Raw genomic sequence first — 27,650 nt, forward strand, 5'->3', positions numbered from 1 at the left:
AGGACAGATGACCCATGTAGTGCTCAGACAACGCAGGCTGAAACTGGTAGTGCAGCATTACTCACTCTGTGTAAACATAGGAATAGTAACAAGAGTGCAACACAGGTGCACCTCTTGAACCCAGCGATGCTCATATAGCCATGGTGATGATGTCATTCAAGGAACAAGCATTGATCAGGGGGTATTGATAACACAAGCTCAAACACATTTCAATGCAAATCTACTTGAAATGTACTGCATCCTTTCCAAATGCATGCTTCTCTTGAGCATGAGTACTGTTTTCAGGTTGAACCTCCTCTCCATGGATGTGAACAGGGTCTCAGAAGGTGACACTTAATCTACCACACTCATAATGGGCACAGTGTCTGCTGCATACATAATTAATCAATAACTGTTTTCCACACTGATAACAGCACGACCCCGGTCCTCACCTCCTCTTTGAATGCTGTTTGCAGCTTACAATTACTGCCAAACACGTAGCTCAGAGACTCAGACCCATCAGCAAAGACACGTTGTGTTTCATGAGAGGAACCACAACAATCCTCACCTGATAACTCAGAGTTCACATGAGCCTTACAACCAGGTATCACAGTGATACAGTTCTCTGAGGTTTAAAGAGGAAAGAGAGTCGATAAAGTGTAATAAAACTCTGCAAACACCTCTACAACCTCACTTTCCAGCAACAAGCATCCATCTCTAACTCTACAAGAGGTAGTTGGAATAATAAGAGTGTGATAAGCAGATGAGGGTGAGATTTGTTGAACTACCCCAGCAAAAGGAAGATCTGTTCACACTATTTTTAACTCAGAATCTTAATGAAACATCCCTCCCAGCGCCCAAGAGCTCCCTACTCTCCCCTCAATGAATTCATTGAGTTGAAACAGATTTAGGCAGCAGAATGAAAAATGGTGCATAGAAATGACTCTCTGGGTTGGGAGATTAATAATACAGAGAGAGGTGATGATGTATTGCCATTCTGCCTCAGTGTGTGCAGCATGGTAATGATGGAAGTTAGGCAGTTCACCATAGGATGTAATTAGTGATTAGTCTAATCAGGACACAACGGATCTGTTGTGTGATTAACTTTACTTTATGTCTGATGAATTTGACGACTGCCACATAATCATCTGCAGCTATGAATCATCTGTTTGGTCCTTTTTGAGTACATTTGCGAGTTCATATTACACTTTTTGGCACGCTTTCTGAATTTGACTGGATAAGCCTTTTTAGTATTTGTTTTTCATTAAACTGGATAAAATGGATTTTTTTGTCTCTGATTTTTGCAAATTTTCTTGATCTGACTTTTTGTGTGAATAATGATTCTTTTGGGGGGATTTTCAGCAGAATCAGAGGATATAACACTTTTTCTATTTTTTCCTCAAACTTTTTTTTTTGGATGAACTTGAATTAAATCACAGATCATAACTGAGTATCTTTCAATGTTAAGAAGATTATGTTTTTGAAAATTCAGACAAAAAAATGTAAAAAATGTAATTGGATTTTTTAAGTCACCATTCTTTGACCTTGTTTCAAACTGGGCCATCTTTATTTAAAAAAAAAAAAAGTACAATCGTGCAACATTAATAAATATGCACAATTTAACTAATTAACGCCAGGAGGGAGCAAATCACCAGCACACACAAAGGCCATTAGCCTTGTAGGGAGATTACTTTAAATTCACTGATGCATGCTCGCTGCATATATAAAATGTGACCATTCAAACACACTTCAGCCCGGCACACCGTCCTGTGGGGTTACTGCTGCTGCGGGACAATTGATTTTCGCAATAGGTCGGAGAGGTGATGTGGGTTTAGTCGCTCAAACGCAGCACATAGATGGTAAACAAATATTTGACAGGAGCAGCAGCAGCAGCAGCAGCACTGGGCTTCCTCCTCTCTGGTGTTTGCAGTGCGAGAGGCGGTGAACTACAGGAGTTGTCTCGGCTCTTTTAGTGCCCAGCCTGCGTCCTCGGAGAGGAAGAGCTGCTGTAATTGGTTTCTCAATGAATGATCATCAGCGGCTCCCCGGAGGTTTGCTGGACTGTAGCGTAGCGCTGCTCTCTCGGCCGTCCTCTCCCCGGCGTTAAACACCGCTTTGCTCTTTTCTTCCTTCAGAAATAAACAAGTGGGCAGTGAGGGGGATACTCGGAGCACCATCATCATCATCATCCTGCGCGCATTCAGAGTGTGGGGAGGATCTGTGCCCCGCTTTCACAACCTGTGCGAGTGTTGGGAGTTATTTACAGTCGTGTTAAAGCGGAGAATTGCGGGAAAGTTTACCACACGTTTCCAACATGAGTGACCTGGAGGACGACTTTGCCAAGATCCTGCTGCTAAAGGAGGAGAGGATACGGGACCTGGAGAGGCGGCTGGCGGACCGAGAAGACGAGATTCAAGAACTGAAGAGGAAATTACACAAATGTCAGTCCGTGCTGCCCAGCGCTCAACTTATTGGACCGAGGACCCGCAGGGCGCAGGGCATCTCCGCGGAGCCGCAGACGCACCAGGACCTATCACGGCAGACGTTTCGAAAATATGCCAAATCCGACTGGTAAGGTTGTTTCAGCACTACTTTACAATCTCACTGTGTAAACCCACAACCAAGCTGTTTCCCCTTTTATCAACAGAGTTGTCTTGAATGGTTCAGTAGGAGCGAACTCCATATGTGCTTGAAAATGAGCGTACATGTGTTAAAGTAACTCCACACACTCATGTTCTCCAACTACTTCCGTGTCCTGCCTCCCTTTTCAGTCTTTTCTTCACTTTTTCTCTCTGCTTCTTGTAAATGGGAGATGGAGACACTCTGCCATGAATGGAGGAGCACTTTCATTCTTAGGGGGGGCGATGACGCAGCTCCACGCGAGCTTCAGAAAGAGCCTCCTAATTGATCAGATCCATCATGGAGGTCCCACGAGACGCAGACAGGAGGAAGTGCGATGCATTATTGGCTTTTAGTAGCTGGACGCTGTGGACCCGAAGTGCATGTCTGAGGATATTTAATACTCCATTAGAAAACGCTTTGTTTGACCATATGCTTCCTTCATCACCTTTAGGTGCTCGTTTTAGCCTCACAGTGTGCTGGATCAGAGTCTGAGGGTGAGCTACAATCAGCTACTTTCTCATAGTTTTAATTACTTCAAGCCTTGGAGGCTTCATTATGGACTGAAAAGTTTCTCTATCTCTGTCACAGTCTATCAGGGTGAATAAGCTTCTTTTCTTATGAGTCAAACCCATGCAGGCTGCTTTCTCAGTTCTCACAGCAGACTTTTGTGTTTCTCTGTCCATACAAAGCCCACATCTCATTAAGATAAATCAACTACACAGAATACAAGTCTTGTATTGTTCTCAAAGATGCTCAGTTTTTCTTGAAGAAAGCACAAAAGTCACCAATAAGAGTCCCTGAGGCGTGAAAAATGAAGAACAAGGCATCAATGTCAAGTCTGACGCAGGTTCACTGAGAAATCATCAGAAACTGCATTCAAGCCAGAAAAAAAGGCTTCATCTTCCATCAATCTTTCTGTCTGACCAGGGTTCATTCTGAAAACGGTCAAATGACGCGTCGGCTGATGATGAGACACACTAAGTGCCTGAATGGGCCTACAGTGGACCGATCAATCACATGTGGCCATTCACTGTGCACTGAGACAGAAGTAAACCTGTTTACTCACTGGTGGAAAGAGCGGCAATGAGATGACGTGATCACCCTCGTGCACCGGTGCGTCAGGAGAAAAAGGCCTCCACCTGGGCCGCCATGGGGTCAGAGACAGTGTGACCCCCCCTCCCCTTCCCATTAGAGTCAGGACATGGCACCAGGCGGCAGACCGCTCTGGCTCATCGGATTACCGCAGCATGGAGCAATGGATCCTGTTTCTATTGATCTGCATAGGAAAAGGGCTGAGCTAGATGGTTAGAGAGGTGAAATTTAAAGCGCAAAGGTGCTTTGAAGGGCAGTGGGAGGGCCGTCTGATGATGGGAGGATGCGAGGGAGCAAAACAGACTAGACTGGAGCGAGTCAGGCATCTCCAGGCACCTGCAATTTTCCTGATATGAAAGAAAGTTTGCTGCTGCTGCTCCAGCTCTGTGCCCTGTGCCCTTCCCTTGACAGAGATAAAAGAAAATATGACGGTGTTTAATTAGCTCAGAGGAGAGAGGCTGGTTGGCTTTATTAGAAGTGAAGACTGATAAAGCAGCACAAGAAAGTATTACCTGGTAAAATACAGCTGTAACAGCTCAATCAAACACATTTAATGGGGACTTTATGACAATAAAACGGGAATAAACTCCAGATTTGTGTGTCCTGTGCTATCAACACACATTTCTTAACACTCATCTCCTCCAGGTCTTCTATGTTTTTGTATTTGCAGTGATACACAAGCATCTTTCATGAATTTAAGCAATGACGTGCTTAAAAGGATCACAAATGTTTGCTCAGAGTGGAGGTATGCCACTTTGTTGTTGTTTGCATGAGTACATGCATAAGCCCGCCACAAGAGGGCAGCTGTAGCCTTTTCTTGGCCCAGCTGTCTCCTCTCAAGCCTGTTTACATGCTTCTCTGTCAAGAAAAGATGCTTTATCTTCCTAGAACACCACAAACACCTGTTCTCTGAGCCAGAGAACACCCTGTCCACCTGCGTTATTGTCTCGACTGTCAGCCAGTGACTCCTCATCCTCCCGGCACAGTAATTGCTGTTGTATCTATCTAACTCCTCATATCAGATTGTCCTTGGCAGTTCATCCTCCTCTGAGTTTGTCCAGAGCGCATGAGGCCAAATGGTGCTCTCCAAGCTTCAGATGACTCACTGGGATAATGTGGACAGACACCAGCAGCGCAGGAAAGCGCGCTCAACACTGCAACTCATGGTGAGATGAGGAAAGTGGAGCTGCTGTGGAGAGTCGTGAGCCTCAGTGGCTTTCGCAGCGTCATTTCTCCTGCTGCTGCTTCTGTTTGACAGTCTGCGAGATTATCTTTTTTGTTTGCCTTTGGCATCTTTATTTTCTGCACTTTGGAATCCATCAGAAAACAACTAGTTGTTTGGCAGGGGTTTTGGAAAAGTTTGATCATTTTCTCCTCTTTTGCTTGAATATTTCCTCTCAGCACATCATTTCAGCTCTAATGTGTGAGAAGAGTAAATGCTTACACATCAAATATTAAATGATGCTTGCACTTCTTTACATATTTGAATTACTCGGCTCAGTTTTTGTGAAATTATGGTCCATCTATTTTCTTTCAACCATTCTGGTTAAAGTGTACATTGTAAGTCTAAACTAATACTTAAAAATCTCTTATAGTGTGTTTGCTTCGAGCTTTATGTGTACGACACCACCAACACAAGCAGCTGAGTCTCATTCTCCCACAGATGGAAAACACATTGTTTATTTTTACATCGAGGTTCATTAAGTTTCCATCACCTCCAGCCTCCATTAGGGCTCCACTCCTCATCTATTTGTAACTCAGCAGCCTCAGGGCAAGTATAGCTGAGGTATGATGGCTTGGTTCTCCAAGCACTGGCTTTCTCCCCGAGTCCATTATTCATGAGAGGAGAGGAGCGCAGCGCTCTCTCTGAAGCGCCAGGCTGCACTGTGCCACAGATTCCTGTAGGCGCCCTTCTCGCCATGCGCTCTCTTTGGGTCGCAGCCTGACGCACTCGGGGAGGACGGTCCTCCGCTGTCACACCACCGTGGGAGGGAGGCAGAGTGAGAGAGAGAGTGTGAGAGGGAGGGAGGGAGAGAGGGCAAACTTTGCGTGATTGTGTCTGAGAGGCTTTCACCTCAGCGATAGCGACAACCAACGAACATACCTTCGCTCTCCAACATCCGCGTGTGACAGGCTGCACAGAGAGGAATCCCCCCACCCTCAGGAGAGACAGAGGCTGCATCCTCTGGACCCGTTCATGCCGGATAAAGTTTCTGAGGAGCGTGGTAGAGGAGCGAGGGTAAAGTCTCGGCTGCACAGCTTTTGGATAAACTTATCAGGAAGTCGCTTGTCGCCTGCCAACTAAAAATGGGCACCTTGCGCGACCTCCAGTACGCGCTCCAGGAGAAGATCGAGGAGCTGCGCCAGAGGGACGCGCTTATCGACGAGCTGGAACTGGAGCTCGACCAAAAGGATGAGCTTATACAGAGACTACAGAACGAGCTGGATAAATACCGCTCCGTGATCAAGCCGGCGACCCAGCAGGTCCACAAGCAGAACGATCTGCACGAGCAGCAGAGGACGAAGAGGCAGGCGATTTCTGCCGAACCCACTGCCTTCGACATCCAGGATCTTAGCCATGTCACCCTTCCTTTCTACCCCAAAAGCCCACAGTAGGTTCAAAAATCACAAACACGCCTGATTTACTTTTATTTACGGCATTTTGATTTAGTTTGAGTGTGAGTTCATTCATTCTTTGACATCTGTCTGAATCCTGTGCGTAATTCTATGTTTGGCGCAGCAGGTACGGCACCTGTGGCACATATGAGATGAGCTTTGTGACACACACACACACACACACACACACACACACACACACACACACACACACACACACACACAAACACACACACACACACACACACACACACACACACACACACGAAACTGTGATATGAAGCCGGTCAGCTATAAAATGAGGGAAGAAAATATCAGGAAGCTGTCAGTCAGCACAGCTATCAATAAGATTATCTGCAGCTCAGTGATTGAAGGATCAATATCATGTTGGCCAATATCAATTGGCAAAAGTGAGACTGAATTAAATGTCACACACAGATGTGAAAGTAGAGATTGAGAGATCAGGTGATGGCAGCTCTGTGTAATGTACAACTGTCTATTTTGTACAAGCTATGATTCTGTAAGAGGCATGTTTACCTTGAGGTCAGTCTGGAAATGCTCTCTCCGTCTCCCTTTCACATTCTGTCCTTCTCTTCCTTCTCTCTCAAACTCTTGCAAACCTCTGCTCAACTTGCAGTGCAACAGGAGGTCTGCCTCTCTGACCAAAACTGGCACAGAAATAGCACTCTGTTGGGAAATAATCTGGCTGTCTGTTGAGTTTGAACTTTAGGGCTGTGTTTTGATGAATCAATACGCTGCTTATTATCCCCCTGGTGTTCAAGAAGAATGTTTGCTCCTTAGTCCTTAAGCACAGTGAACGTATTGAACATAAACAATATGGTCCCTCCAAACCTTATCCAGTTGGTCAGACTATCTCAGCGGGGTAGTTAAGTCTTTTAAATTAATCTGACTATCTGCTTTGTCTCCTTTTAATCCATTTTATCGAAGAAACACTTCAATTCTCCTGCTGCTCTTTTCTTTCAGAAGATAACTTTAGATGAATTTTATTTTTCTGTTGACAGGCAACCAAACAAAGCTTGAAGGGATTTTTCATCAAAGACCATACCAAAATGAAGGGGATTATTCACCTGAAAAGAAATAGACCATTAGTCTTTTGTTATACCTGTCAGGCCTGTGTTGGCGAGAAACACACAGCACTCTTTTATTGTGTCGTTTTCTCTTCTGCTGTGCATAAATCAGAAAACCTTGGACACCGCTTTGGAATGGAAGGTGTGAAAAACACAGGAGACAGTCTGTACGTGTGTGCTAACCCTCATCCACCTAAGGCTGTCACTGCTATGTGCCTTTTTCTGTTAAATGAAGAGGCATTTTAGGAGAAAATAAATTTTGTTTGGCATTTTGACATCTCTTAGTGATTTCTAAAGCGTTTGATGTCTCAGTCATTAAAGAACTTAATACATCAACACAGGACTGGGTGATATGGCCCATGGATTATATCTCTTATTTTACCCACAAAAAATACATTGTTTACTTTTTCTTCCTGCCTTTAAAAAAAACAATGAGGAAAAATGACAGATAACTCAAAAGCAACTTTTTCTTTTATCTGATAAAAAACTCTAAAAAACAAACCTATTTCCTGTAGCGATGTACAGAGCAACCACTTCGGTGATTGCTCTCCATGGTGCTCCTTTCTTCATACGTGGCACCTTTGGAAAATGATTCCACCACAGTAAACTCTTTGTTAGCAAGTTGGTTAAAGCCATAGACTGTGTGATATATGGATGTAGTTTCTGCAATATCACTGTCTGTTCCTGAACAGAGTAATGAAGCTGATTGTTGGCAAGGGCCATGTTGGAAATGCTGTCTCAAGGGACGGTTTTAAGCCTGGTTACTAACAGCTATAGGGCTAGAGACCCGTCAGTCTCATGAGCTGTGCCTCTGATTGGACGAATAAGTGATCTGAATAACTTCTAAACCCACGCCGTACAGTGTGTGCCAATAGTGAAGTTAATGATTCAGACCGAAACTGTGTTTAGAACCAGGCTGGAAAAGGTTTTTTGATGCCATAAAAGTCTGTTTTGGGGGTCTTGGTGTGAGTGTGTGTGGTTTTCAGTTTTTTCTGCAGCCTGTTTTGAATAAACTGCAGCTTTTAGCACGTTTGCATAGGCTTCATTTTTCAAAACAGGATGTTGCCTCTTAGTTGAAGCAACGGCATGTCTCTTACTCGTCTGGATGCCGACAAACTTTCAAAAAATGGCGTCCAGAGTGGAATTTTTCTAAAACCCTGCTGACACCATTGCCGTACAAATAGTAAGCCAGCGTTCTCAGTGAAAACCCTGATGTCATACTTCGCTTCGTGCAAGCCCAAACAACAGTACAACCACACCATTGTTACGATTGTTGCGAATTGTCTGCTGAATCTGCTGACTGTCTTTCAACAAAATGCACATCTGTTGCTCCACTTCTGCACTTAGTTTTCACCAATACACCTGATGATCTGCCCAACTCTACTTCAGTGGAGGTCTATCAAAAGCCGCTTCTGGACAAGGCAGTTATAGCGCCAACTACAGGCCTACTTACTACAGTGTTTTCAGTCCCTCAGCATTTCTGTGTTAACGCAGATTTTTTTTCCCACTGCGTTTTAGCGTTTTCAGTTGGAACACTGTTGTGTTAACGGGCCTCAAATGTTGGAATAAGTTAGTTGTGCTGCTGCGTTTTGTTGCAATGGGCTGTAGACAAACACTTGTTTCGTGTCTGTCATTACAAACCCAAATGAGTTCCAAACAACTAATGATACTTTTAATTTTTAGGGGACAAACTTCTCGTTGGCAGTAGCCATACTGTTGACGTGTTTGCATCATCATAGGTTTTTCTCTGCAACAAAAAGCTTGACACAGTGGAGAAAGTTGATATACCCTCAGGGCCACACCAACAACTCTGGTGGAGGTTAAGTTTGAGATTTAGCCAAGGAAGTTCAGAAGTTACATGACTGATGATGCACTGAGACACTAAAAAATCAACCTGTTATTACAAGAAACTGTTTGCATTTCTATCAAAGCCTCTCAAACGGTTTTCATCACACTTTCCATCAAGCAGAGGATGGCACTTTTATTCAATATTTCTCTCCTAATAAGTCTATGCCTAAAAAAAATGATTGAAAAGCTGACAGACGATGCATGCAAATGACCTCAGCTTGTCTGGGCGCTGTTCTCTCATTAGTTCAGCATTTTCGACATAATTCAGTTTGTTTGGACATCTGTGATTGATCAACCTGCAGATGTTCATGTTTTTACAAGATAATGAGCAATTCATTTTGGTCAAAGTATTTTTAATATTTTGAGACTTTTGTTCACGCTCAATTTGAGAGCAGGATTTTATTTCCCTCTTTTGAATTCTTAAAACATGCAAAGCCACTTATGGAGTAAAAGCAGCTCAGCTACATTATCCTTTTATCGTGTTTTTGAAGTGTAAAGCAATACCTATCGGATTAGTCCCAGTGTTTATATTTTTCTTTCATTTTCATCCACTTTATCTTCTTTACGAGGCCCATCAAGCGCTTCTTACACATATGCTCTCCCTCAGTCTGCCTCCTGTTTCCGTTAGCCTCTCCCACTTCTCTGCCACCCCTAGTCTTTTTTCTTCCTAAAAGAGCATATTTTCTCCTTTTAAGGAAAGCTGAACTTGCTCAGCCCCAAACTTCACTGATGGATGAAGGGAAATATATCATCCTCACAAAAGCAGAGGAAGGCAGCTGTTTTTAAAACGGTCTGGTTGGAAGACGTGGCCATGGCAGCCTCAAGTCGGGAGGTCCAGATCAGGGTTGAAAAGGCCGCAAATCTCCTGGGTGAAAATGTAACAGAAACGGGTCAAAGAGGCTCGTTTCCTGAAGATGGAGGTCAGCTTTAGAGCATAATTGATTCTTAGCTTCTTTGTTTTAACTTTGTTATATTTTGATAGATCTTCATAAAGTCAGAGTACATTTTTAACGTAATAAACTCAAAGTAAAGATCAATACAGGCTGAAAAAATGTACATCATGTTTTCTCACTGTGAAACACCTAAAGCCAATCTGAACAAAATCTATTCCTCTCGGTGCTGCATCCAAAGAAGATCGGGGAAATACAATCCAAACAAAGACTGTTGGGCAATCCAAAAATAGATTTAACACCTCAGTCTTCAGTGTTCGATTCTCAGAGGAAACATACTTTTTTTTTTCCTCCGGGGAAAAATAACAAATATGTTCTGAGAAACTTTAGGTCATCCTGGTTTCTCTGTTGGTTTAAAAACCAGACTAAACCTACTTAATCTGTTTCATATTCATGTGCAGTCAGAGACATCCATTCACCCAAAATAAAGTTTGAAAAAAAAAAAAAAAAACATGTTCACAGATAACAGTCTGGGATTAGTCTTAAAAAGACATTTTCCCTCACTGGTAAGTCCATTAACCTAAAAACATAATGAGAAAAACATCCTTGAGACATCAAAGTAAGAGTACTTTTTCATTTGTTTTTAGTGCATTTGAACATCATATATAAATAATGTTTTTTTTTCCCACCATAGACTTTGACTTCTAGCTGAAGTTGCTCTAAAGGAATTCAACTTTTCACTTTCATCAAAAGTTGCTCCCATCAGCGAGGGAACACAAACCTGATCAGGGATCCACAGACACTGTGACCTGATCTGGGGAATCATCAGGCTCCTGACTGCTTAATCACACGTTATAAAAGCACACTACCGATAGCTGAGCACATTTAAGACTCAAACCAAACCCCATTCAGCTGCTCGTGTAAAAATGAAGCACTTGACTGATCTGTAGATGTTGGCCAAGGTTGGAGATCGTATTTATGTGCCAGCTGCATCTTTGTAGAGATTGGCATCTCTCGCAGATTTGGCATTTTTTCATCTGAAGGAACCACACTCGGCAGATTCGAGCGACATGTCTAAAGATTTAATGTGGGAGCATTTGTGTGACCTCAAGAGTTCTGTGGTTTGATAGACACGCACAGACTGCTCAGCACGTCGATATAAAAAGGAAAAAACTATGGACACCGCTGGTATTCCATCATGGCAGACATTGACGTTTTCAGCGCTTGAAGTTTTGTTTGTGTCACTGTGCGGTGTGTGTAGGACTGTGCTGCAGGCTGGCAGCAGGGCACAGAAAGTGTGTGTGTGGTGGGAGCACTGCTTCATAAATGCCCTCCAGGTTATTTGCTCTTTTAGCTATGAGCTCCTCAGGTGAACAGCTTTTGAAAAGGGCACCAGGCACAAAAAGGCAAGAGGCAGTTCACCACCAGTGCCAGCCATGAGGGGATAGAGAGCACTTTCAGTCTGTTTTATAAAATAGGGTATAAGAGCTCCACTTCTCAGCAGAAGGGGAATCCTTGCTGTATTAACCTTGATACATATTATTAACCTCATTCATCCGGCTGACGCTCAGCTGAAAGCAGGACTCACTCTGGTGATGACATACTGCAATAAATGAGAGATCTCTGATTTTTATCTTTGACTTCTATGTGTCCATGAGTACCAGACTGTTGCTTGCTTTGATGAGTTCAACCTTCACTGTGTCTGATCTGCTGTGAGCACCTAAACACATTTCATGAACAAATGCGTCTCCGTGGATGATGTGTTTCTGTCTTTGTAAATGTTAATTTGATATAACGTCCCTTTTCTTAATTCTGTTTGTCTCGCTTTTGCTTTTATTTCTCTGGACAGGGTACTGTATCCCCTGTGCGTCTATAAGGACAGTGTAGTGAATCACAGTTTTGCCCTTCACTGAATAGTCATTGGAAAAATTTCTTACCTGTAAAATGGTCTAATAACTCTGCAGGCTGATTAGGCTTTCAGAGGTGCCTCCCAGAATGGAAATAATCTGCTTCCATTAGGCACAGTTTTGCTATTTTTTTTATTCCTAGCATTCACAGGGAATAAAAAGGTTTACCTTTATGCTTCAAATGAGGATATGTTTTTAGAAAAGCTACAGTGAGACACTGACTGCATGTCAAACAGGTCAAGATTCATCAGTGGATTCTTAAGACTTTTCTTTGTAGGAATTTATCTTTTCAAGTCTCAAATATCTTTCATGCCTTTCATGAATTAAAAAAAGGCCATAAAAGGCTTTTCAAGGTGCACTTGTAAGTCTCACCTTTGTTTTCATCTCCTCTCCAGGTCCAAGGATCTGATCAAAGAAGCCATCTTGGACAATGACTTCATGAAGAACCTTGAGCTGTCTCAGATCCAAGAGATCGTGGACTGCATGTACCCTGTGGAGTATGGAAAGGACAGCTGTATCATCAAAGAGGGAGATGTTGGCTCTCTGGTATATGTCATGGAAGGTAAAAACACACATTCACAGCAGGAGAGAGGTGTGGTCTATAGAAGCACGTATTCTATACATGAAAACATCAGAGAGGGGAAGAAGGACCTCAGAGAGAGGAATGATGTTAATATTTTAGAAAAGGTTGAAGAGGATCTGAAAGGCTGAAAATCATCATGACAATGACGGAGAAAAATGAAAGAGCATTATTGATGGATTTCAGCAGGATGATGAACTAAACTGAAAACTGTAGCGCTTTCTGATGCTATATGATTCATTCTTGTCCCACTGAATATATTCTGTATGATGCTGTGTGCACGCCGAGTCTTTTCTGCCTTATTCTTTTTGGCAGTAACATTTCAGCATGTGGTTTTTCTGTGACTGTCTCTTCTTAACAAGCACTGATGATACTTAGAGCGGGAGCTCTGATGATGGAACCAACAACAGCAGCAGCAGAGCCTGTGAATTTGGGCTGATGGGATTTTTAGAAAAGGCAGTTTTTGCTACATGATCTGTGATATGGAGTACTGCTGTTAAATACTTTGTGACACATTGTTCCGAACAACAGGTTTCACCTCAGTGAGAATGGCCTCGGTTAATGAGAACACAACGTAACTGATCGTTATGTAAAGGTGAACTTGGTCACTTACGCTCCTAATAGAAATTAAAATAATGAAAATACAGAACATATCAATTACAATTAGTGGCTGCTTTTTCTCAAAGGACCTTTGTAACTCACACTTAACTCTGACGTAGCAACAGCATGAGCAGTGTGACTCTGATGAGTGCCCAAATGTTTCAAGATGGAATTAATTTTCTTTTAAACTTTTAACAAAATGTCAGAGCAGTGACAGGGAGAGAAAACAAAGAAACTACTAAAGCATTCTGCTGTATCTTGTTGGTTGACAGTGGCATTTAAAGGTTAATATTTTACTAGGAAGATTGCTCATATTGATTGTTGATTATGCTCGTATTGTACCATGGGTGGGCGAGAAATTTGCTAGATGCCTTATTTTTCAAAACACAGCTGAAAATAGATCATCAGGAGAGTACAACTGTGACTTGTTCCTTCTTTTATCAAAGAAAGTTTATACATTCCCTGCACTTGGCTTAGTAAGTGTGTTTGGTCACTTGTATGAGGACTCCAGAGATAGATATACTCTGTTTGAATGCCAGCTGAAGTGTTCTGACTGCCCTCTATCTTCATCTGAACTTTAGTGAGTCACTGGGTCTGAAATCAAAATCCTCCCTGAAGGGGAGTCTGTGAACTGTGACGCTAAAGGTTATGGTATCAGTGAGATGACTCAGTCACATTGATCAAAAAAGCAGCAGTGATCTTATACTGTGTTTTGTTAACTCTGATTGAATTGATCCCTGCTGTCGAAGAACGTGTAATTTTGAAAAAGTATTTCTCAGAACAAAGTATAGATGTTAGTTTGGATTAACAAAGTCTTGAACTGAGCTTTTAAGGCTCTCAAAATGGTATTTGTGGTTATGGCGACACTTGGAAGTAATAATGTTGTGTGCTTATATGGGGCCCAGGAGACAAACCCTTCTGACTTTGTGAGCCACCACTTCCCTGCTTGTAAAAGTTTAACTTTGCATCTTGTATAGATACTGAAACATTAGCATGCTAACTAGGAAGGCAAACATTGTAAACATTGAAGCTGCTTGCTTTTACATAATGACATCAGCTTTAAAAATGTGTGGACAGGCTTCCATAGAGAATTAAACAGTGGAGAAAAATGCAGGGAAGGCGTACACACACACACACACACACACACACACACACACACACACACACACACACACACACACACACACACACACACACACACACACACACACACACACACACACACACACACACACACACACACACACGGAGGACATATTGCTACAGCAACCAGGTAAGAACGTCTGATTCTGGCAACTTTAAAACAACAAAACTCAAAACTTTTGCGACAACTGGGCATCAAATGAGTGTGTTTTCAAGACACAAGAAATTGCCTGGAGGAAGCTTGCAGGCCTCAAACCTGGCCGACACCAAAAGACTTTGCTCTTGTAGTGTGTCCAGGACAACGTTATGACCAACACAATTACTGACAGATTCCATTCACCAACAATCAGTCTTGACATTGCAAACTGGAAATCTCATAAATTCTCTCACAGTCAACAGGACTTGAGAGTTGATAAATTTGGCTAAATATTGCTAGATGTTTAACTATTCCTTCTTGTCGCTTTTATTGTGCCATTTTCCAGGATATTTTGTGTAAACACTCCCACTGTGAGAAAAAGAGATCCTTAGACACAAAAACTACACAAAATCTATCAGTGATGACCCCACAGAAGATAATATGAGCAGAAAGATGCCAGCAAACACAGCTGTTCTTTCAAGCAGCTGTTTGTTTTTCTGCTTATAAAACTACTGTTGTTGTTACAAATTAATATATAGGTTGTGTCACAATTACTATCCTCGTTTAACTGTGTTTGCTGGGTTTCCATTTAGTCAACAAGCTTTGGTTCTGTTTCTTGAGACAATCCACATGTACTCATCAATCTACTGGACGTTTAATATTTGGGATTTCAAATCAGGGCAGTATCAAACAACTTCTTAGCAGATTAAGTGGAGTACAATCATTCCTCAAACCTCACACTGCAGGAAAGTCAGGCATGATGATTTCTAAAAACATCAAAAGAGTATAAATATATATCTTCTATATGATCCAGAATGCAGCAGCACATCTGGTCCTTAACCAGCCCAAAACAGCACCCGTCACACAGCTGTTAGTCTCGCTTCACTGGCTTCCAGTAGCAGCTTGAATCAAATTCAAAGCTCTTCTTCAGGCCTACAAAACATTGACAAGAATGGCTCCACTCCCACTACGCTCTGCTTGTGAAAGATGCCTGGTGCTCCCAGCCCAACGCAGCTCCAAATCACTAGCCAGACTCTTCTCCTCTGTTGTGCCGAAATGGTGGAATGAATTACCTAACTCTATATAATCCGCAGAGACCCTTTCTACTTTTAAGAGATGTCTGAAGATTCATCTATTCAGGAAACACTTGTGCTCTTAAGCTGACCCTTCTCCTCTTTGCCCTCAGGGGTAGAATGAGTCAGTAGGTCTAAGACTCAGCTCTTGTGATTTTTCAGCACTACTACTGAATTTTGTTGAAGATTGAAGTATACTGTTGCAGCAATTAATTGTGGTTTGTTGGCTTGTTAATGATCGTTTCCCCACCCCCCCAAAAAAACAAAAAAAAACCCCAAAAACTTTCATTGAATGGCAGCACCTGCAGCCGAATGACTTGTAGCACTGTTGTCGCACTTGCTTCTTGCTTGTGTTGTACATCGCTTGGACAAAAGCGTCTGCTAAATGAAACTGTAAACTGTAAATGTCTTTCTATACTCTCTACCCCACTTAAGTGATGAATCAAAGAAGGGACCTACTCTTTGTATTATCATCATTCCTGAGAAAATAAAAGCATTGATCTAAAAAAACTAAAAACCCCAGATGTAAATAGACGAGAACTTATGCACACACATTTTCCTATATTTTTTCTCAAGCAGTAAAGTAAATTTCAGAAACATAGAAATGGACACCGGGACTTGAAATTTGAAATGCTTTATCTCTGTCCCTCTAGCCTTTGTATCTCTGCTGAAAGGACGTCACCTGTTGCTCTTATCTATAAACAGTAGATAAAGGCCTGATATATAAAGCAGCTAACATGTACCCAATGCAAATTGAATGCAAGGCGTAACTGTGGCCGGAACAACAGTGACCTGACATGAACTTTGGGAGAGCAGTGGAGGCTCCTAAACACACTGAGAACCAACAACAGAAATGTGGGAAACCTCATTCTTAATTACTGCACCACTATTCAAAAACAGCAAACTAATGAGCTCAGTTTGCTCAGAAAGCCAGGCTATGAACCTCCAGACTCTGAAAACATCGACCCTCTCTGTAAGTGAATCTCTGTGGTGTAAGAGGGTGATTGTAAAAGATGTCACTCTTCATGCTAGGTCACAATGAGCAGGCGTCACGCTGACATGATGAATGGGCTCCTCTTGAGCTCGACAGAAAAGACAGAAACAAAAGATACAAATCTGTTGGAGAAGTAATTGTTGAGGGGCTTTGTGATTTCCTCTCCGACAGTGATAGAGGAAAGAGCTGGTGTAATTGGAAAAATGGTCTTCAATTGAACAGTGGTCATATGCCATTCATATCAAATGTTTGGTTAATTATTACCCATTTCTGTTATCCTGAGGGTGGGTTTAAAACATAATCATCTCCAGTGTACATCTTTCACTCCTACTTAACATTTTCCTGTTTGTCTTTCTGTTCTCCTTTTCTTCTCTCTCTCCCCGAGCATCCCCTGCCTGCAGTTTTCACCCTATCTGTGTCCCCGGCCTGGACCTGTTTTGCATATAAAAACAAGTGTTAAAAGCATTAGCTTGAGGGGAAGTGACGTGGTGCCAAGGTCTGTGAAAGCCCATCACAGTCAGTCACGTTTTAATCCTTGCAGACAGGATGTCTTGACTCTACCAAGTTATGTCAGACATACACTGTATGTCATTTCCCCAGCAAATGAAGTGCTCACTGCTCAGGCTTTGGTGATGTTTCTTATTGAGACATGGCAGGCTAATCATGAACGTTTTGACAGGGTTTGTTATGTATTATCCACCTGCATGAAGCACAACTAAACAACACCAGTACAAAAAGAATGATAGGGTGTAACATCATTTCTCTTGCAATGAGCACAGTGTGTTTTTTAGATATGAAAAATTGGATCACTAATTTTCTTCATGTGGCCGACCAGATTGAAAACTCAAAGGAATATGAAACCCTGAAAGCTTTTGTTGGAGTTGCACCTGGTAATGAAAAACCAGACAGAACAGGAGCAGCAGAGACAGAATAGATGGCTCTCTGATGATGATGATGATGAGGCCGCCTGCTTGGCTGAAACTGCAATAATTAATGTTTGTAATATTTCGGCCCCATCCACTGGGCTGTTACTGACACCACCTCTCTTTAAGATACAAATCGCAACAGAAACAAAAGCACATGTTACCATAGAGACAAGAAGGGTTTAAGATTACTGGTGCCGTCCGTGAAGACCCGTACAGGTGGCTAATGATGATAATAACTAACATAATCACATTCAATTACCATCAAGTCTTTCCTCGACAGTAAAGCCCTCATGGTTTCCTGCACAGTCTTCATCAGCTTAATCTACTGTAGGTGTTTAAGGCGAACACAAATAAGTAGCTTTGGCTCTTATTGATGTATCATTAAGGGGGTACGGCTGACTGTCAGTGTTAGGGCCAGGCTTGTTAAATGGTGTAAAAGACATTCTCAGCTCTGAAATTAGAAATTTGAGTTCTTATTTGAATATAAAAGACAGTGAATTCAAGAAGCAGGCCTACATTTAAATGTAAAAAATAAAGATCATACCCTCCGTTTTAAAGAACTTCTAATAAAACTCTTGATCCTCTTTCAGAATGAGATTGGATTTTTAAAGCTCCTCTGAGTTTTTTTTTTTTTCAGATTATAATCAAATAGACTGTAAATATCAGTAACACTTACATATGACCCACAGAAGCAAATAAGACCATCAGGGAAAAAGTGTATTATTTCTACATCACTATGTCTGAAACCACAGCTGCAGAGTGGGTGTCAGACAGCACCCTGAAGAAACAGCCTTTTTTATAATTTCACAGCAAATATTCACAGTGAATGACAGAGTCGACTGTTAAAGAGACATTCCAAGGAGGTTTTTTTTTTCCATGTCAGGACTGACTCAAGTAAAGGAAACAATCACCTGGAAGATCAGGAATATTGCTTTGTCCATTAAAGCTGATGCATATAGACAGTTCCCCATTGTGGCTTTAAAGGTCTCATTTTATGCTCTTTTTCTGCAGTTTAATATGGATCATTGATGTCTTCATGAAATGGTAGTCACATGAGCCACTGCTGATACCGCCCTGCTCTTCCGCGTCACTGAGAACAGCGCTTCTAAGCTCGGAGTGCACAATGTTTAGAAAACAGTGAAGCTCGTTAACATTACAGGCTAAAACAACAGGCTACCCGCAGCTATAGTTAGCATCCTGAAGCTAACACAGAGACAAGGGGGACACTGAGGAAAAGCTCTTACATCTGCTCCATAGCACACAGCATTTAAAATACTCACATTTCCAGGGTCCGAGGTTCGTTGGTGGATGGTTGGTAACGCGCCTGGAGTCAGGACCAGTCTATTCGCTAGCCCTCTGTTGGACTGTCCAAAGTTGGAAAAGCAGTCGGCCATAGCACACACATGCACAGTTTTACTGAGTATAGCTGGCACATTTCCTTGATAAACGAACTCAAGCCACTTAGTCTTGTCTTCTTCTGAGATGGGAAGCTTGTGCATGGAACTATGTGGCTGTTTACAGCCATAAACAGCCACACTCCTCTTCCCGCTGCTGGAGAGATTTCTTGCCAGATGCAGGGAGGGGAGTGGGCGGGGAGGGGGTTCGGGGGTATCTGCTCCAGTGGACCAATCAGGTCCAAGGAACTCGCTGATGTCGGCAAACCCGGGAAATTCCAAACAGCTCGATTTAGGTCAGGATTTTACATTCATAAGCACTACTAAATACAGGTTTGGTCATTAAGTATCACATTTTGTGGACTGGAAGGAAAGCCAAAGACCCACAAATTTCACTAAAAGACTTAATATGGTAATTTTTGTATAATATGGGACCTTTAAAGAAGAAAGTTCATTTTGCCGTTTGTGGTCTGTAAATTTTAAAAAATATTTCAAAGTACGATAGTTGACACTTGATGTCTCTGATCCATGTGTGCCCGGGTTGATGGAACATAAAACTGAAGGGCATTTTCCATTTCAAAGTGAAAATAAACACTTCCCAAATGGATGATAGATCACCATATTTCATCAAATAACACAATAACTTTTAACTTTATAGCCTAGACGATATTTATTATTATAAGTTTAAGGTTATTTCCCCTCTATTGAACAAAAGACGAGTGAAGAGGCTGACAGAAATGTGTGCACACAGATGGAGGGTTACTTTCACCATTTGGCTACAATACCACCTAAACCGATGCAATTTAACTTGCCATTACCTGATGAAAACAAGCAGAATTATGCTTTACATCCAGTCACCCTCTTTACATTTTGTTCATTAATAAATTCCAGTTTTTCTTTTTTTTCTTTTTTTTTTTTAACAAGTCCAGTTAAAGGAAAAAAGGTCCAGCCAGGAGGATGTATGCATTCCTATATTGATTCTGAATTATATATTAGTCTCCTATGTGTTGTCTCCAGGGAGATCTACCTGCTTTCAGTGTATTTTATTTATTAGTTTTCTAAGTATACCAAGAGGGCAGATAGAGAATGGATGTAAGTGAGAATAGGAAAGGTGATGTTACAGTTTCAGTCAGCTCCAAACCCCAAGTGTTCATAGTGCACTGACAGTTTCTTTGACAGGCTTCCCTGTTCCAGGCAACCATTGATGCAATATAGGCCATTTTATTCAAGTGGTGCTGTTCAGGGGATTTGAGAAATGCCCTGGATTTGGCATTTTCACAACACAAATTGGACAGATTCCCAATTATACTGTTTGACCTGCTGTTAGGTAAGGCAAATTTACTATTCCGACAGATTACTCTTAGAAGACTTGAAGTTTGAGGTTAGGCTTAAATGCCAGCCTTTAAAGTCTGAATGACAGAAACCAACAATATGCTGTGTTGAAGCTCTTGCTGAACCGCTCCGCCAGTCGTTTTCTTTTCGCTGCAGCTTTTACTGAGATATACCTCTGAATAACAATGAACAGAAATGTTTACCCACTGTGGCTCCAGAGTGTCTTCTTCAGGAGACTTTTTGATCATTTTTGAGGCCTTGTGACATGACGCTTAGGACTTTTTCAGTAAATATGATTGTGTGTAAGCATCCCTCACTCTTCTGTTTACACATGCCTCTAATCAAATATAAACAGCACAGGGAAATGAGAGGCACAGGTGTCTGTTTACGTTTCATTTCATGGCATGTTTTATCCTCTTCTAATCCCCTGCAGCTTCTGCTCACACCTTATCACCACTCTGTCACCTTGTATTCTACCTTACAGGCTGATTTATTAAATCCTGACGTGAAAACACATCAAAAGCCCTCCAGTCCATACTGTTTTATTTGTTTTTGTAATAATTAGGGAGATACAAACGTTTGAGTTCTTGTTTCAGCTGTCCAAAAGATAAACTGCACAAGTGAGAGTTGACCAAAAATGGAGACGACAAATTTCTGATGAATAAATGTCTCTGTCTGGAATTCTGACAGCAGTTACGCTTTAAAAAACTCATCCTCCCTCTTCGTGCTATCGACTGGGGTCTTCAGAGAGAAGCCCTCCCCTCCCCCGTGCGCTCACTGACCAATGAGGCATCATAAAGAGAGATGGGCTCCTCTCTCATTTTGAGCAGGGCTCAGATTTGTAATCAACAAGGGCACCTGAGTGTGACTCAGTGTCAGAGGTGTGAAAGGACACGATATGTAAAGCAAATTAGAAACTGATATTACTCCCTTTCAACTGCTGCTTCTCCTATGTCTAGGTATCAGCGCTACAACTACCCCAGCCAGCCCTGTTAATGAACTATCTGCTGATCTTTGTAATTATTATTATGATGTATTCGCATATTAATGAGATGATATGAAAACAGGGGATGCACTGGGTAACAGAAACGTGACTGCACAAATCCACTGCACTGCTGTGTTGCCTGGCAACTTAACTAATGCAGCTCAGCAAAGTAAAATGTTGAGGCTCACAGATTTTGGTTTGATTGCCCCCAGAGAGTACAGCATGTAGCTTGCACTCGATACAACAACTGCTGCCCATTGTATCCTGGCTGCACTGTAAAAGAGCCAATTGTTGTTTATAATGAACCATAACCCACTGCACAGTCTTAGACTCACCCCATCTGCTGAACAGGCTGCTCAGAGAACTCATTTTCAACTACTTTAGACTAAAATCGAACATGAAATCAACTGAGTGCGTGTGTGTGTGTCTGTGTGTGTCATAACATAGCAAGCAATACCTTCACTACTTTGTGATTGAATCACATATAGTCACTACTTAAGGCCACCGCCTCTCATGATAGCCCTAATGAGACTCTCAGCAGAGGTTTATTAATGTGTCATCAGGGGGGAAAGGTGAGGGGTCTGTAATTGGACTGACATTTACAGACTCACCACAAACACACACACACATACACACAAAGAGTACCTGTCAGGTTCAGGTAGCTGTCACTGCACACTAAACTGGACCAAACAATTTGCACGTTTTTATCTGTAGAACAAGAGTAAAGCATAGACTGTTAAAAGAATGGACGTCATCTTGAGGCCACAAAAACTGCTCCCCCTGGTGAATGGCTGCAGTATAGGTCAAAAAATCAGGCTCTCCAGTCATTCCAGATGAACTAAACTTTAAAAAATTAATACACCTTGTAGAAATGTTTCTCACATCCAATTGTTGTGATGATTTGAATATATCATTTGGCTGCCTTGTATTTAAGTCCTCTTTTTACTGAAAAGTTTTGTTTTCATTAAAAAGGGAAAAACAAGGTTTTACGTCACAATTAATGAAGATTGACAGTTGCTGTTCTTGTATTTTTTTTTGTTTTGTTTTTTAAGTGTGTGTGTCCTTTTGAACTATGACAAGCAGGAATGAAACAGGAGTAGTAAGTTTATTTTTAAAATATGCAGAGTAGAAAGTACAGAAATAACCCTGAAAATGTAAGGAGCAGAAGTAAAAAGTCAGCTAAAAAAAATGATTAATCAAGTATTGATACCCAAATTTTTTACTGAAGTAAGGTAAACTTTTTTTACTTTATTAATTGGCACCTCTGGAAAATGCATTTAGAAATCCCTGACTGACCCACTGGTAATCTCATTTTAAACTATGGATTTTGCACAGGCAAATACATTAATGATAGACTTTGATAATAACGTAAAGACCAACTGCCTGCACCTAGGCCTTCTGTAATTGCACCACCTACTGAGGAGTCTTTCAGCCGAACCAGCACTTCACACATTTTACTTTTTTATTCAAAAGTTTAGTCAAGAAAAGGTCTTAAGGAATGATGAGGGCTTTAGAAGTTTAGATGCAGCCTACTTTTTTAAGGAAAAAAAATATGAATGGTGTCAAAAGAATTTGAACATTGGGTTCTATAACACATTGTTCAAATCGTGTAAGCATGTGTGCTTTTTGTAAATCACTTTATTAGGATCATTGCTGATGCATACGGTTGGTGAATTGTATACTTCTGCAGAGAAATATTTACTTTTTTTTCTTTCACGGTGGTTGCAGATCTTAAATTTATCTGTATCTGTAAATAGGAGAAATCCTCTGCTCTGATGACCAGTGCTCCATTAGAAATTGATTTTCTACACATGAACAGCTCTAAAAATAAGATTAATATGTTGGTGGTAAAAGCAGGAATATAGTGAAGCCTGCAAATATCACTCACAATTCAGGTGGCCTATTGATTTTGAAGGTAAACATCTATACCTGTGTTTAGTAACAATTCAACAGCCTAATGATGCAAGATACTTCTATCAAGAAGAATCTAACTTTGACTAATGTGCCATTTATGTGCAAATAGTGTGCACACGTGTATCGCAGCCTAATATTCTCACCTGCACTGAGATGTGACTCACTGCCCTGAACACTATGTGAAAATACTCTCTTTCTGGCAATTGTCTTTTCTCATTTGCCTCCTCTGTATCTACTTAGTTCCCATTGTCACTTTCCATTTTTTCATTCCCTCTCTCACAGACATGCACAAACACACGCGCAGGTACAAGTTATCAATACAAAATCCTCTACAACACGACCAGAGAAACACTATCACTCCTCCTCACATTTTCCCAGCATTGACCCCAATCTGTCTTTTTTCACACTATCTTTTACTCATCACTTCTTCTCCTCTCCTGTCTCATTCCTTTTTGTTGTCCCTCATGCAACTGTCCATCATACCTCATTCTCATTCATTTTTTCTCTTTTTGTTCTATGCCCTTTATTTCCTTTTCACCCTCTTTCGCTGCCTTTTTTCTGTTTTTCTGATAAGTGTCAGATGTCCTTTGTTTTTTTTCCCTCCCTGAAATAGAGAGAAAGAATTGATCCCCATTTTCACTCCACAGAGGCTGATGAATACACCTCAGAGAAAGAATTAATGAGTAATTTGTGAATGATCCCTGAGCCTTTATCCCCTTTGTGGTCAAACCTCGACTTTCAGAGTTTGTCATCTGGAAAGACGATTAAAGCACTGTGTGAAAGTGTGTGTCTATCTGTGTGTGTGACGTGAAAGGAAAGGAGGAGCAGGGAAAGGTAGACAGATGGAAAGAGCTCATAGGCTCCATATGAGCTAAATAATATGCTAATTTTTGAAAATCTATTCTTTTCCTCAACTTTGGAAGGTATTCACAGCATGTGTTCCATGTGTTGTCGGAGCGTGGGTGTGTGTGTGTGTGTGTGTGTGTGTGTGTGTGTGTGTGTGTGTGTGTGTGTGTGTGTGTGTGTGTGTGTGTGTGTGTGTGTGTATGTGATGGGAGTTGGTGGTCACAGAGTTGGAGTAATGCTGAGAGTCTGCTCTGACTGGATAAGCTCTGTGTTTGCTAAAGCTCCAACTTGAGGATACAAGATAGGGCATAAGTAATCTGCTCTGCTACAGTGACAGACAAATCCCTCCCTTCACCCCTAGACAAGCATGTGCACGACACACACACACACACACACACACACACACACACACACTAGTGAAAATCTGCAGAAACACAAAGAACATGCTGCAGGCACCTCGCTCTGAACAACACAGTTACCTCAGGTCAGTGTTACAGTGCCCAGCTTTGAAAGCTTCTAAATATTCCTGCATTGCTTTGCACATACTACAGTAAGTCTGGATACAAAGAGCTCTGAAAGGCAAGCCTCTGTAATCTGTGTCGCTGGAGTCAAGGTTGAAGATAAGGGTTTCCTTTAAAATTTCTCCTCTCTCCCTCTGCAGACTTTTTTATTGAGTCTTTTGAGTTTAAATTCATCTCTTTGATCTTCTTTTTGAACTCTGATTGCCTCCACAAAATACTCCGCACCCTGCTAGGGAATCCTCCTTTTTTGGGGCAAAGTAAAATCTCAGTCACAAGATGACTTTCTGTGTGAAGTATGAGTGTGTCAAATGTTGATGGGCGCCTGTGCAGTCACACACACACACACACACACACACACACACACACACGAGGAGCATATCTCTGTTGCATCACAATAAACTTCCCCAGAAATATGAGACTGCTGTGTTCAATAAATCTTGATGGCAGTCATTTAATAACAGTTACATTTGCCAAAAAGGTTACACTTTTTACTTTGAAATTATAACAGAAAAGAGGTTTGATAACTTCAACAACATATGATCTAGTGTATAATTTTTATGATTGACATCTCTGATGACAAATGTTGCTCCAGAGATTTTGAACCTGGCTGTATCATCAGGGAGCTAAATGTGGCTTTATTTGGTATAAAGAGCAGGGTCAAGTGCACATCTCCACCAGCCAGAATGCTTCTGCACATCTTGGCTTCAAAATACTTAATCAGTGTTATATGGCAGCCAGCGCCATTGGTAAAGGGGGGTAAAGGTGATGACGATTATTAGGGCCCACAAACAGCCCCCAGTAGCTTATATGACAAAATTATTATACATTGAAATAATATATATTCATACAAATGAATCCGAATTAAAACAAAGCCACAAGGCATAAAATTTTCTAATCTTAATAATTTCAATAACCGCCTTTGCCCCTTCTTAAAAAATGGTTTGGTCTACACCAAGATTCGTTCTTCCTCAGCAAAAGTAAGTGAGCGCAAGCAAACTCCAGCAGAGCTAGGATGGCCCCCAAAAAACACAAGTCTGGACACTAAAAAAGAGTTGAAAAGGAGTCCAGAGCAAAGGCAGCAGAGCAGGGGCCCAGGACATCAAAAGCTTTTTTTTCTCAGAACGGTGAGAGTAAAACTACTGAAGGGGGCTGAAGCACTGCCTACTTGTTCATTCATTTAACGTCTGCAACATTAGCTTACCTTTAAAGGGGCGCAGCCTGGAGCCCACGTTAGCTGTCATCTGGCGGTGCTACACTCTGGACAAGTCGTCAGTTTAATAAAAAAAAGTCGCCAGTTCCTTATTATTACTATTTCAGAGGCTACTGCAGTAACTGTGTGTTTCACCCATATCGTCGGACAGTGCTCCAGTATGCGCCCACTCAGAGGCTGCATTGAATTGTATTATAATGCATTCAGGTTCTGCTAAGTAATTATTAGCATCTGACAAAGGTCAGTTAAGTCAAGTAAGTTAAGTAACCACAATGTGTTCAATGTGGTGTTGTAAATGTGTCATTAGTTGGATATTTGAGTAGTCTCAATACAAAAAAATGAATGTCCAAAGTAATGTTGTTATTTCAGCCTGGACCCCTTTAACTTTTCCTGTCATGCTCGAGCCATTGTCAAAGCCCTGTCCTCTGCAATCTGCAACGTCACTGTGGTACTCCTCTAATGTCTACGGTATCATCTCTGATATTTCATGGCCAGTCTTGCCACTGAATTCTTCAAACTGCAAGAAACGTTCAGTTACATCCCACTGATCATTCTCCTTCTGAACAATATATCTCAACAGGATCACATTCTGTTCCTTGTGGGAGACATCAGGAGTCGCATCACATATTACGGAGTAATAAATTGCACACCGTCAGGAACACTGAAAAACAGGAAAATTGAAGGTTGTAATGAATGGGGTAGAGGGGCCCACACCAATATTCTTTCAGGGGGCCCAGAATTCCGAGCAACTGCCCTGATGGCAGCCCCTGTCACAGCAGCATTTTTTTTTTTTTGATTTTCACAGATAGAGGACAGAAAAGTGGTCATGGGTGGCTGAAGCCTTTCCCAGCTGTCTTCAGGACTAGATGCAGGGTACACCCTGGACTGGTTGCCAGTCAATCAGTGGGCTGACACAGAAAGACAACCTTTCATGTGCCCACTCACCTATGGACAATTTAGAAAAGCCAGTTAACCTGACAATGTTTTTGGACTTTTGGAGGGAGCCTTAGCACCCTGAAGAACCTGTGCACGTTCAGGAAGAACATGTAGACTCTACACAGAAAGGCCCACCATGCCCAAACAAGGGTTCACACTGGTGACCTTCTTGCTGTGAGGCAATAGTACTTACCACTGCACCACTGTGCAGCCCCCAAACATGGTTGACTAAAGCCAAGCAGCAGTTGCTGTTTCTCGAGTTTGAGGCTGGCTCCGGGAGTACCAGAAGTCCTATACACACCAAGCCAAAAAAAAGCTGTTTTCAAAGCATAAATATAACCTATTTACAGCCTGGCTCAAAAAACATCTCCTGTCTGAGTCGCTAATTTTACTATCAGCACCCACTGTACCAGGGGTAAAAAAAATTTCTAACTCAGCCATTCAGAGGATATTAAGATTGCAAGCTCGCTCAATCAGAGGCACAGCTCAGGGTCACGTGACCAACAGGTGCCCTTAAGGTGTACGCTTTTGCTTTGCGAAACAATACAAGTCAAGGTCACCATAATTTCTGACAGATATAAAAGTGCCATCCAGATCCTGACAATATTCTGGATACTAAGATCTGGAATATGAAATATGTACTAATCATCATTATAATTTTCAACACTGTCAGGTAATTAATTATTGTACAAACCTGCAACTAACACCAAATTGTAGCAGACAGTCTGCTGAAAGGGAGTATAAAATTAAGGAAGGACTAAAGTGTTGCGTGACAATCACAATATGCTTGGTGGGGGTCTGCGCTCTCTGAGTGCTTCTCTAGTTTAATATGTGTTAAAACTGGATTCATCTTTTACACCTGTATGAAACTTCAAAGTGTCAGTTGTTCATAGAAAGTCAAGTTAGTGTGGGTTGATTAACAATGTTCATTTTCTTGATCTGAGCTTTCAGTTTTGGTGCCTGCACTGAACAAAACTGTGACTGTTTCACTAATTCAGTTTTTTTTTTATTTAAAAAG

At 41.6% G+C, this 27,650-nt stretch overlaps 1 protein-coding gene across 2 annotated transcripts in view; it reads left to right on the plus strand.

Moving 5' to 3' along the window:
- The first annotated feature begins 1,908 nt into the window (after positions 1-1,908).
- The window catches only part of LOC141795014 (cGMP-dependent protein kinase 1), an 89,362-nt gene continuing 63,620 nt past the window's right edge, over positions 1,909-27,650 (plus strand). Inside the window, exons 1-2 of one of the 2 annotated variants that reach the window (XM_074675739.1) lie at positions 1,909-2,550; positions 12,438-12,604. In XM_074675739.1, coding sequence (XP_074531840.1) covers positions 2,294-2,550; positions 12,438-12,604 — 424 coding nt within the window. In that variant the 5' untranslated portion in view covers positions 1,909-2,293. Of the gene's footprint in view, positions 2,551-5,751; positions 6,306-12,437; positions 12,605-27,650 lie in introns of those variants that run through there. The other variant, XM_074675738.1, reaches the window with a different exon arrangement.

Source organism: Halichoeres trimaculatus, unplaced genomic scaffold (assembly GCF_033239565.1).
Source record: "Halichoeres trimaculatus isolate MK-OKI-2021-1 unplaced genomic scaffold, fHalTri1.1 fHalTri1_scaffold_8, whole genome shotgun sequence".
NCBI classification, from domain to species: Eukaryota; Metazoa; Chordata; class Actinopteri; order Labriformes; family Labridae; genus Halichoeres; species Halichoeres trimaculatus.